General features: G+C 43.4%; 1 protein-coding gene across 1 annotated transcript in view; it reads right to left on the bottom strand.

Moving 5' to 3' along the window:
- The window catches only part of ptprz1b (protein tyrosine phosphatase receptor type Z1b), a gene marked incomplete at both ends in the record, with an annotated part of 52,982 nt that extends 45,908 nt beyond the window's left edge, over positions 1–7,074 (bottom strand). The window contains one exon of the mRNA XM_079236053.1: positions 7,017–7,074. Coding sequence (XP_079092179.1) covers positions 7,017–7,074 — 58 coding nt within the window. The remainder of the gene's footprint in view (positions 1–7,016) is intronic.
- Between the last annotated feature and the right edge of the window lie 5,815 nt (positions 7,075–12,889).

Genomic DNA, 12,889 nt, shown 5'->3' with positions numbered 1-12,889 from the left:
CTCCTAAAACGTTCACGGACACGAGTTGGAAATCTTCTCAACCTGGAAGACGCCATCGAACAAAGATTGAGAATCAAAACAAAGCTGGATATATGAAGAATAACTTATTTAGATTGGAAGGTCACTATTGCGTTAACAGTCTGAAGTGTTAGTATTAGTGGATTCATGCTCGGGGGTTTAGTGCAAAGTGCCAACACTCTGAGGTTTAGGAGGTTAATTGCCAGTGGAAACTGCTAAAGTGCATCGATCGTAGAAGGTGTTCTGGATAAATCCCTAATGATTTCCTCAACAGCTGTTTGGCTCATGTGATGGCGTTACCTCGGTGCTATGGAGGAACATATGACGTGAAGTATAATGCATTGCTGCATTGCTGATATTCTAGACATGCACTTAATCACCCTCGGAGTGGCGAAGTCGTGGAATTTGCAACATGTCAGTCAAAACGCTCTCTACCTTCTGTTCGGATTTACTTTAAGTCACTCTGACGAATCCATTCCGCAAATCCCACCAGGTTTGGCGGGATTTTCTTTCGGTGCAGCTTGGCTAGTCAATTCAGTTCACGCCATTAGCAACATCAGGCAATGTCACAAGAGCAGAATGAGGGAGCCTCAGTGACCTCTCTGACCTCGGATGTTGGTCTATAGCGGCTGCACAAAGGACTTTAAAGTGTCTTTAAAGAGTGTTTGCAAGACAACAGTGACGTAAACCACAGTGGCACCATGGCAGAGAGAACATTGCTATACAACAGAGAAACCTTACGGTTGTGACGCACTGCTGGAACGTCTTTAGACATTAGCTCCATAGCAGGGAAACAGGAATATGAATGAATTAGATCTACACGCAGCCCATGTAATCAGATTGAACCAGTTCTAATCTAGATTAAGGTCAAAAGTCTGATTATTACTTTAGCACTTCTACAACTTTACACAAACATCCAGTGACTTCCCTAAAAGCTAAAGTATGTGCGTGTTTGTTAAGTCACTAATATCCTGTGGCTGCCCCTAAAAGCTGAAGTATGTGTGTGTTTGCATGTGTATTCCTGTTTGAGAGTGCGTACGTCTCCTATGCCCATCCGTTGGCTGGCGGGTAGCAGCGAGGTTCTTCTTTCGCTTGTTATCCCTCGCTACCCCCTTGAGTCTCAGATGTCTCGTCCAAAGACAAATCAATATCGGACGCTTTTAATACGTAGCACAACATTTTGACTAACTCCTCGGAGGACAGGTCGCACTTCAGGAGGTGAAGATGCTCGTGAGTAAGGTCATCATTCGAGGAGATGCTAAAGAACGTGGGCGCCAGCATTCTCCAAACAGAACTGGAGCATTGTTCCAAAAAAGGGACCTTTCACCTGTTTCACATTCATATAATAAAACATTTTCTGTCAAGTACAACTTCTGCTGGTGGCTTTAAAGAAATACAGTGAATCTTTCTCTTAAGTAGGAAAAACTAACTTCCTGCACAGCCTTGAAAAGTGGCTCTGCAGAGTCTGTCTCTTCCCTCTTTGTAGACGACAGCAGCTGCGGTTATCGCAGACTTGCAGCAGGATTCAAGACTTAAAGCAAAGACATTTCTCAAGTCGATCCTCGTGTTCAGCGTGTTCCCAAACATACTTATTCCACATCAGAGCTGAACGCACTACTTGCTCACGACGTGGTAACTCAGGATTACGCTGCGGAAGTTGTATTTTATTTTGCCACATGCCTCATGGGTCACCATCAGAAAGGCGACTCGTGTTGCTGTTCTTCACGAAAGAGCAATTAAACTGTTCGGAGCACAGTTTGTTCTGTACTGAAATGCGAGATTCGGTTCCTTTCGGGCCAAATCAGGCCGAGGTGAAGGATTAAAAGAGTTCCTCAATGTCCCACTGAAACTTTTTATAAAAGATGCATCTGTATGAGAAACGGGATAACCTTACAGTCGAGATGATACGATCCCATATTGAATATTTGAGCAGTCTTGGGTTGCGTAATCCAAGAGATCTTTCCCCGACTATGTTCCACTTTCCCCTCGGAGACCCTGTACGTCTGTCAATCACTGCCGACGAGAGCAACTCCACTGACAAAACTTTTGAGTGACTCGAGTGCGTCGCCGAGTCGAGTTCCCTGTCCACGCCGCTCAGCCTCAAAGACATCCGCTGTCCTCGTGGCACAGGCCAGCTTTGAGGCCAGCTTTGACATAACTGGGACTCTACGCTGCCACGGTAGAAAGCAGACTGCAGCAAAGTGGTTTAAAGAATATAAGAGCACTTATGAGTAAAATGCTTTGGGTGGAGTGAAAGAGAGTGGAGGATAAAGAGGAAAGGAAGACAAATATCACAGTAGAAAGCAGCCAATCAATTATTCAATGTAACATCTGCGGTTTTTTAGCAATGCCAACTCTGTGGCGACGAGAACAGTGCAACCCACTTCTCTCAGTACGCTCAGAGTACATCGAGTATCACACATTTTATCAATCGGTTATAGTATGGATTTTAACAATCTGTAATATTCTATGGGAAAATTTATCTCTAGAATATTATAATCTCCCAAATGTGTATCCGCCCGCCCCCTAAAGAGAAGGAGCTGAAAATCTGATTATATTTCTTTCCGCTAAAACCAGACAGTTAAGAAGGCTTTGGAAAATCTTTCTAACAAGATTTATTTCCCTCAGTGGAGATTTTTCTTTGGCTGGTTTACAGAGCCACGGGCTCCATCAGCCTGTGTGCGTGTTGGTAAATTAGCGCGCACATAATCTCATTTTGAGCATTGGAGTTAAAGCTAGAAGGAGGGAGGCACGCGAGTCAAATCACGTGTGTGAACAGTGAAAAAAACTAAAACCGGTTGAGAATATAAATAATTCAATTAAACAATATGGACAGTCTCCTGAGTGTCATATTGGAGTCTTTCTGCCAAAATGTTGCCTATAAAGCCGAATGTGATAATCAGCAAGACCCTAATCCCTGTGCTGTTTAACTGTAAAGCAACGTAGCGTTGCAGCTATGGGAGTGTCGAGCCAAGCCTTCAGATCGATGCCCCCGATATGGATCTTATTGGGCACATGCTATGTCACAGTCAGAGTTCAGAGCCGTTCACACCAAAAACCAGAACTATAGTTAGCTTCGTAGTCAGAATCAAGACGGAACATTTTATCACTCCATTTAATGTTGACAAAGGCAGCGCAGACCAGATCCTTCTGTTGCTTCCTTTCACATTAAAAGCTCTTGACATATAATATTTGCAGTATTTTTACATTTTCATTTCAATTATATATTTATAGTTATCTTTAAAGTTTTTGTTTTCAGTGTTCAGTTCCTATACTCAACTAAATGTTTTGTGAGCACTAATAAATGGGTTGAACACATTTCCTACAACATGAATCCTGTATTGTTTCCATCAATGTTTACTAGCTTGCTGTCTCTTCGCTGCAACATTATTGCCGCCTGTAGATCATTGCCGGTGTCATTATAAAAGTCACCGTTTCTTGGATCACAAGCTACATCCTATAAGTCATGCTGTCGTACGCTCAGCCGTAAAGAAGCTTGATGATAAGAATCATTTACTGTAACTCTTTTGAGACAGACAGTTTAATACTGTAGTTTACTGTGTATCTGACACTGTCATCACTGTTCTCTACATTTTACCTATGTGTGCCAGCATTTTGTGGGAATTTGCTGTTACACCATCAGACATCCTATTGTGCCACCGGATGCAACCCCTCTGGTCCAAATGCTGGGAGTGCACTGGGTGACCAGATGGTACCTCACATGGAGAACATATGATCACTGACCTCCCACTAACATCACACATTAACCATGACATAGAGTGGTGGTATGTTGGCCACATATACTGTGTGTATACTGCTATTTACTGTATTCGATGGTGGGGATTTATTTTTAATGATTTGTAGCTACCGTTTAAAAGTGTCCACCTCACTGTCAGTGATGAGTAATAGCATTTAATGTGAGTAATTAACTTTGTTTGGTGTGTTCATGCATGGCACCGAAACAGATTATGCATTCATATGAAGAACCAGAAGGCAAAGGAACAGTATTTTGGTTGTTTGTAGTCCGAGGAGTGTTGACCAATCACGTTGCAGCAGGCCCTGGTTGACTGGAGGTGAGCAGTCTGTGTGGAGCGCAAAGGAGGTGGAGCGCATTGGCTGGAATGCAATCTGGGAACTGATGATGATTTTGCTTTTTTGGAGTTAAAGTTAGCTTGCTTTTGTCTTAAATCTCTTTCTCTCTCTCTAAAGTAAAGTACACAGGCAACGATTTGTGCCAAACTCCAGTATAGATCCTGCTGAGCTGTTGAAGGATCAATAGCATGCAGGCTGCTGTTGCCATTGTTGCCAATCACCATCCACCAACAATCCAACAATCCATCAATCCATCAATCCATCAATCCATCAATCCATCAGGGCATCAGGGCATTTGCTGATTCAAATCGAACATTGTGGCAAAAAAAAAGAAACTGATAACTAAAACACATTCTGTTAGGAGAGTAAATATATCACCACTAACTACAGGAAACAAAACACAAAATGCAATCAATAATGGGTGCAAGGGGTCGGCTTCATGTTTGGAAAGCTGGATCGCAGCATCCTGAAACCCAAAGTCATGGTGGGCATATGTTCAATATCAAAAGGGGACTACATGTTTGAATCCCATCTGATTGGAGCATCTGACTCCGTATGTTGTACTGTTGAAAAGCAGATGGCACAGAGAAGGACGCGGTTCTGCGATCACAGGCAGAACCGCTTGGACAAGCATCATCACCAGCACCATCACAGCCACTTGCGTGCACGTGTGTGTGTGTGTGTGTGTGTGTGTGTGTGTGTATGGAGGAGTGTGAGCGAGAGGAACCGGGTGAGAAACCGTGTTTTGAGTGTGATTTCCGAGTGCTGCCCAGGCATATTGTGGGACAGATGGCTGGAGGATCCTCTGTTTCCTTTCCCTAAAAGGGGAGTCGCTCTCTCTCCGTTTAGTCCGAACAGCGTTTAACACAAACATGTTTCAAACGAAAGGAAACTCGCGCCAGACGGTTGCGTACAGCACGCAAACCTGCAGCTAAAGTGGATCAACAAACTGCAACTTTCTCAAAGCAGCACCACGATATCTAGATAGAAGAAAAGCTTTTTCCTCTGGTGGCAGCGGGTGGAGGAAGGAGTTAAAGACCACAGGCATGTATGGGCAGTGTGAGCTTAATTATATGAAGTAAGAGCAGCTGCCATAAGGACGTTTAAGGAATGAAAGAGCATTTATCTATTTCTGCACCAGGTTATATCAAATTAAAAGGCCTCATGGCTCATCCACGTTAATCCGATATCACAAAGATCTCATCAAGCGGGAACATGTGGAAGTCTCTGATGTCGGCCTCCTGAACTGATCGTTGTGAGATTCATCTCCTGCACTTTCCCAGAACAAGCAAATGATGGAATAAAAACAAAAAGGGGACCTTGTTAAGACTCAATGTCGAATGTTTTAGCATATTCTAGTTCTCAAAGGTCAACATCCAGCTGAACTTTACTGAAGTTGGGTGAATGCTTGAAGTGAAAAGGGCATTTGTTTTCTTCTGTCTGGACAAACTCTACAAAGAAAAGCTAAAAAAAATGCAACTATTTTCTCATTGAAGAGTTAAAAAAATCCAATAAAACGATGTGCCAGCTGCTAGTCTGAACATCAACATGACATGAACAAAGATGTGGGATGAGGATCCTTAAAATGAGTTGGTTAAAGAATTATGAGCAAGATAAAAAGAGTTTACTGGGACATTTCAAAGCTGGAAAGATCCACGTGTCACCGTCTCTAGTGGACATATGGAAAACGATGATGTCATCTTTCAAAGTTTTTTTGTGTGAATACACTGAAACCTCCACCAATAGAAAACAAATTGCTCTCCAAAAGGTTCAGTTTTCTTTCCTGAAATGTGACGTCTCACAGGCACCGGGTCTGATTCACCTCAGTGTGAAGCTGTTCAGTTCAAACATGACGTTGGTCGGCCTGACTGGGAGGCAGAGAATTACTGAAGGACATTTTTAATGCTCAAAATCTGTAAATACTTGTTCCGCTACCAGTTTGGGGTTGATGAAACTTGCAAGTGGACTGGAGAACATGTTTATTTGTGTTTTCCTTTGTTAAAATTCTTTGGAAATTAGCACACACACAGAATGTAAAGACTGGATACATCCACACTGTTACTAAAATCAGCACCGAGTCCTTCTCTGGGATTTCTTTACCACAGAGGATCTCTGCTTCGACAGCTGCTCCGACTCATACATTGAGAGATTATGTCTTTAACGAACCATTACAGTTTACAGCTCACAACATGGTGAAGAGCAGCAACATGGCTTGTAAAAAAAAAAACTATCAGGTGTTTCCTGAAAACTCTAACAAGTGGTGTAGTGATGATGCCCTCGAGGACTTCTGAGGCCAAAAACACATCTATATCTAAATTCACAGCATCGGAATATGTTACACATGTCAGACAATTCATGAAAGTAACAGATTTACTTTTGGAACGTCTCTCAAAAAAATAAAAAAAAGAGATTTTATTAATCCAAGTGTCTAAAGTTCAACAGACAGTTTCTTCAAATGCTTCACGAAAGACTACAGGGAACACAGAGCGTCTCACTGCACAACCTCACATGCATATCCATACTTCAGCTGCGTGTGTTTGCGGGAGAAGAGCGGCTCCACGCGCTCAAAGCATGACCAGAGAAATCCCCGCATGCACTGCGGAGGATTCACTGGAAACTAAACGCGAGTGCACAGGAATATATTCGGCGTAACCTACATTGTAGGCGCACGTTTCACGAAACCCCAAATGCCAGTCTACATGGAGACTGCGTCCTCCTTTGCCGCCGATTGCACATTTTGAAACGGGCTGAAGTGTGCGGGAAATATCCAAAAAGGGGAATAAAAACAGACGCACCGCTCAGTCTTTTGACAGCGTTAAAAAATATAAACGTCCATGGCGTCACGTGACAGCCAATAGAATAACAAAAAATAAAACTAAATTCTCCCCCCCCATGCAGTTTCTTACCGATTTGGCTGAAGAGGAGCAGCTGGGAGATGAAGATCTCGGTCCTGCGAACTGCCATGGTCTCCGCGAGAGAATGTGCACGTCAAGAGGAAGAATATGGGGGTTTTCTAAAAAAAAAGAAGATTTGCTACCAGGTCATCGTCCCTCCTCTGCCGCCTCCTCTGCGCGGGGCGCCGCGTGACACAGGGCTCAGGTCCGCTCGGTGCGGTGCGGTTCGGCTGCGTGCGGGGAGAGGAGTGCGGGTTCGCTGGTCGCGGACGCGCGCGCTCGCGTACGAGAGACGGCAGCGAGAGACGGGGCCGCGTGTGCGCGCCGCCCACTGCCGCTAATGGAAATCACTGTGTCGCTCCTGTGATATCCTTCTGGGACGTGGTGTGTGTCTGCAGCGTTCATTCAGCAGCTTTTATCTCCTCCTATATATCTATATATATATCTATCTATATATATATATATATATATATATATATATATATATATATATATATATATATATATATATATATATATATATATATATCCATAGTAGCAAACAAAGAGTTTACGGTGAACTTGTCATACTTAATATAAAGCAATGTATAGGGAACAACATGCATAAATGAGGACAACAAAGTGTTTTCATGCTTGGTCATTTCATTACCTTATCACCTTCAATACAGTGATACTGTAATGACAATATATTATTAATATCTCCAAACAGCAATAGTGTTCGGCTGATTGGTGTCATATATCCCTGTATATAGAGAATGTTTTTTAATCCCATATATTGCTTCTGCTGCACAGTGTGTTGCTCTTCTAGATTATGCAATGAATGCACAGCACATCTGATCAGATTATTATAGCAGGACAAGTGCTTGGCAGGGATTAAAGGATAACAAATATTATATGGAGTCAGGTGCATATCATATAACTATGTTGCATCATAGGAAATACAGCATAACCAAGTTACTTCAATTGTCTATATTCTTATTGGAACATCATGGTGACTCTTACGGAGGGTTTCATTTGACTACCTCACAAAGCCTCAAAGGAGAAACCTCACAAGTGTTTTAAGGACTTTCTATGAAGCGGTGAAACGTAACAAGAATGTGGATCCAGCCAAGCCGGGACTGTCCCACGGCGGAACCAGCGTGTGTGTATCTGCGATGGTGGGGAGATTTATTTGGCAGTGGTTGGACTAAGAGATTCCCATGAAGCACACAATGGCATGGTGCAAAGTGTGTGTGTGTGTGTGTGTGTGTGTGTGTGTGTGTGTGTGTGTGTGTTTTTGGCAAAACAATGTGTGTAGTTCCAGAAGCAACAGGCTTCAATGGTGCAATAACACACCAGTTGTGTGAGCTCTCGCGCATGTTTGTGAGAGTGAGACGGTGCTTCGGTCCCACAATAACGTGCCGCTCTCGTTACTCCGTGTGCATTCATTAGCATAAATTAAGAGAGATAATCCTCTTTAATTCAGGCGGGAGCCTCGTCTCACTCGATGGGACCAACACTTTTTTTGCAGCTACTTGTTACAATATCCTCTTTGCTTCCTGTGTGTGTGTGTGTGTGTGTGTGTGTGTGTGTGTGTGTGTGTGTGTGTGTGTGTGTGTGTGTGTGTGTGTGTGTGTGTGTGTTGGGAGAAAGGCTAGTGGGATAACAACATGTTGATTGTATCATTAGTTTGCTTGACTACAGACACAAATAGAGAAAAAACATAAATGTGACAGGGGGAAAAAAGCTCTCTTTTTGAGTCATATATAACAAACACACACACACACAGATGCAACAAACTTTCATATGCACACAGCGTTTTTTGAAGCCGAAACGATACAACGTGAGAGTAGAACGATGCATCATCTGAACAGAACACACGTCCGCCCCGACAAGCGCACAGACACAAGCTGTGTGGTGAATGATCACAGCGTGCTGTCGCCTCCCGCAAAGAATATACAGAGCTTTTAGTTTTTCCCCAGATCCTGCTGCTGTGAACAGCTGATTCACTTTTCGCTGCTGCACACTGGCAGCCATGGATTATGGATTAGGTGTTTGCTCCCTCTTTCCTCCCTCTGTCCGTGCATTTGCACGGTGAGTGGAGGAAGGTCAACGAGAGTTCGCTCGGGTCATCCGCTGTTAAATGTGTCTGAAAAACATAGTTTCAGTCTATCTGTTTCTGATGTTACACTGATGCCAACTTGTTTTCCAGTCCCTGTATCTTAAAGCCAGTGCTAGATTTATATCTTGATTGGACCAGTTTTCGCACCACTATAACTTGTAAGTCCGGTTACTCCTCTGGGGACCATGAACACCACATTTCATGACAATCAACTGGCTGGAGCCAACGTATGCCACGTCCCTTCACACAACGGTTTGCACGATTTTCTACGAAAAGTTGCTCCTCATTTTGCGTGTTTTTTCCGAAAACCATGCAACACGTGTCGATTTCCGCTTGTACCATGAATACATAAAATAAAATAAACCTCCATCTCCGCAGGAGGTTTAGGTTCGGTTTACAACATAACTAAATAGTTAGGTTTAGGTAAAGATCGTGAAATACTTAATTAGGTTTAGGAATAGACTGTCGTTTGGGTTTGAGAAGTGCCGTTACTGAAGTACACAAGTTACGTGACAAATAAATCAACGTTGACATCTTGTTTAACATCAAACAGCAGTCTCCTGTGCTGCGTAGTCTTTATACTTCATCGTTGGCATTATTTTTAATAGGTATAGCTAGGAATGCTACAGGGGACCAGCCTGCATGGCCATACATGTACAGTCTATGCGAGAGACCAATTAAAAGTGTCTTGGAGGGAAGATCCTCCAGTTAAGTGTCTGCTGTCGAATCATTTCCATGTGTAAAAGCTCAATTTGAGGTTCAGTATCTTGCCCAAGGACATGTGGACTGGAGGAGCCGGAGATTGCACCATCGATCATCCAGTTAGTGGGAGAGCTGCTCTACCTACTGAGCCACAGCCACCGCAGAGTCATCAGACATTACAGTCATGTGAAGAAGTGACAAAGATATTCCATTAAAAATAAGTTTTCTTAATCTCGTTTTGATTATATGCACATCGGTGTGGTGTGTGTGCCTGAGCCCCTGTTGCCATGAGCGTGAAATGCCGTTTCCGAGTTAGCAGTGATATTGACTTCTAGCGGTGACGACTGGAGGTCAGTTTTCTGAACACCACTGAGCTGACGAATACTGGTCGATGTGTGTGTGCGTGTGTGTGTGTGTGTGTGTGTGTGTGCGCACGAGAGAGAGATGCCATCGGTAGTCGATGCTTGCTGGGGAGCAACAAAGGAACTCATTAGTGCTGCACACGTATGTTGTTAAGGTGCATGGTCGAGTTCATTCATGCTGAAATCACTGGTCTGTGCAGAACTTATTTTAAATTCAATACAGTGTGAAAAAGCTGTAGCCAAGGTTACTGTTGGCACTTTCCTGATTCCTGTGTGTGTTCTACTTGATTAAAATGCAGATTGACCCGACGAGCCAATGCTGAAAGAAAGTGTTCCCTCAGGGAGCATCTGCTGTATTTAGTAATCAATAAACTCAGATTCTTGTAGAGGAAAGAGATAAAGAAGAAACCAGAAAAAAATCTTCAGACCCACGATACGGAGAGTAATGTCAGAGTTGTCATTTATCATTGGCGTCAAGCAGCATCGGAAAATGATAAAAAGCTAGCTGCCTGCATCTTTGTGTGTGTGTGTGTGTGTGTGTGTGTGTGTGTGTGTGTGTGTGTGTGTGTGTGTGTGTGTGTGTGTGTGTGTGTGTCTGTGTGTCTGTGAAACTGAGAGAGAGCAAGTGTGTGGGTCTTCAAGTGTGTGTTTTGGCCTTTTTACAGACTGTATGTGTGTCTGACATTTACCTTCCTGGCATACTAAAGGTTCCACCACAGATCTTAAGTCGTATGACTCATCCCACACTCTTTACATTAGGGATGTGGATCACCTCCTAAGACATTTTACATTAACCGCAAGTGGACCACAATATCTCTACTTATTGGATTTACATAAATACATAATTTTATCAATTTAAAGCATCATGCCAGTGCATCTTGCACTTATTTACGCACTGCATAAATGTACACTGTAGTTAATACAACCGAACTGTGTCTGGCACATCGTGGTAAGTGGAAGAAATGGCAGGAATCTGAATATGTAGATCACGTTCTGCATACTCATTCACATCTACATCTCATTTGGCTTATTCCAAAGCATCAGATGAAAGTGTTTACATCAGGAAAACAAAGTAAGATGGAAAAAGTGATGGACACATGCCGTAAAAGCCGGGTTACAAGCCGCTACTACCTTCGGTAGTTGTCCCCGACGTAGCAAGCTAGCGCTGCTGCTAGCTCCCCGCTGCTGCTGCTACTCTGCCCGAGTCGGGCGTCGAGCAGGGGCTGGTCCCGCTACCTTCGGTGGTTGTCGGGGAGCTAGCGAGAGCTAGCAGAGAGCTAGTGGAAGTTAGCGGGGAACTAGCAGCGCTAGCTGGCTACAGCGGAGAACTAGCGGGGACACCCACCGAACGTAGTAGCGGCTTCTAACCTGGCTTTCCGGTAGGTGGATCAAGCAGTGTTTTCACAACGATGCATCAAGGAACACACTCCATGTTTTAACCCCTTTACTACAAAACCCACTGGTTAAGCAATAATGTAACTTTGACCACACAAAAACAAAACCATTGACTACTATACTATTGACTAAAATGTTAGGAAGTCTCACAAATTGCACTAAACTTTGGAATATGGCCGTCAACAATGCAAACCCCACAATGGTAGTTTGCTCTTCGAGGCAAATTTGGAGACCAAATCCTGCAGAGACCATAAAGAACAGTAAGGAGTCAACAATGAGGTCCATGAACCTGACTTGCTAACATGTATTTTGTGTAATAACAGCTCGGTGAAGTTGTAGTGGCAGTTACTAAATATTCCTCCCCATCCGCTAGGGATTCAGGCTATACATGACTACCCCCTGCAACTACTGGGCAGCTGGCTTCATATCCAACTGACTCGTGTCAAGTAACTGTCCTCCTTCTCTTGACATCCTGGCTGAACTGACGCTGACTGACAGGTGACAGCGGGTCCATCACCACTGCAGGTCCTCTTCTGTCCACGAGGTGAGTGGCCCTGGCCCTTGCTTTTGTGCAGTGTGAATTAAATGAACAACTGATGAAGAGGGCAAATTATCCATTAATGTTGTCTTCATTGCTTTAGAGACACGGCAGGAAATGAGGCTCGCTCTGGCTGCAGGCTGTGAGAGCCAGTCCTCTTGTCAAGGGACAGGTGCTCATACTCGAGAAAGCTCATTTAAAAATGCAATGTATTTTTGTGGCACTGACGGACCTGTTTTTCCATTAGTACTAGTCGTGTTTGCTGTGAATGAAAAATACACCATACGGCTGACAATCTAATTGCCCTCTTCATGTTTCTCGTCCTCTTCTCAAATACTCCAATGCCACCTCTCAGCTGCTGTAAACAATACTACGCAAGGAGGAAATGCTTTAGTGCTTCAATAGCCTCAAAATGGAACTACCTAGCTAATTAGCTTTAAATATATATATATAAGAAAATGGGAATATAACTTCAACAGCTGCCATAGTCTAATAAGTGGCTCACACTGCATCTAGAACCAGCAAACTGTGGCGAGGAGAGCCGGCTATACAGGCTGAGTCATGTTTTCAGGGATATATTTCCCTTTTGAACATTTTATAACCCTCCTAATATCTTGTCAGTTTTTCTGAACATGTCTTATGCCAATCCTTCAGTGCTTATACCTCTGAAAATCATTGCTAGGGGAGAGAAGAAGATGTACCTGAATCTGTATGGTGCTACATTGAACATTGAACATATCCTCCCTTGGATTCTCTCTTGATGAAATACAGAATGAGTTACTGAGTA

The sequence above is a fragment of the Taurulus bubalis genome, assembly GCF_910589615.1.
Source record: "Taurulus bubalis genome assembly, chromosome: 20".
NCBI lineage: Eukaryota > Metazoa > Chordata > Actinopteri > Perciformes > Cottidae > Taurulus > Taurulus bubalis.
This window is presented reverse-complemented; position numbering and strand designations above follow the sequence as displayed.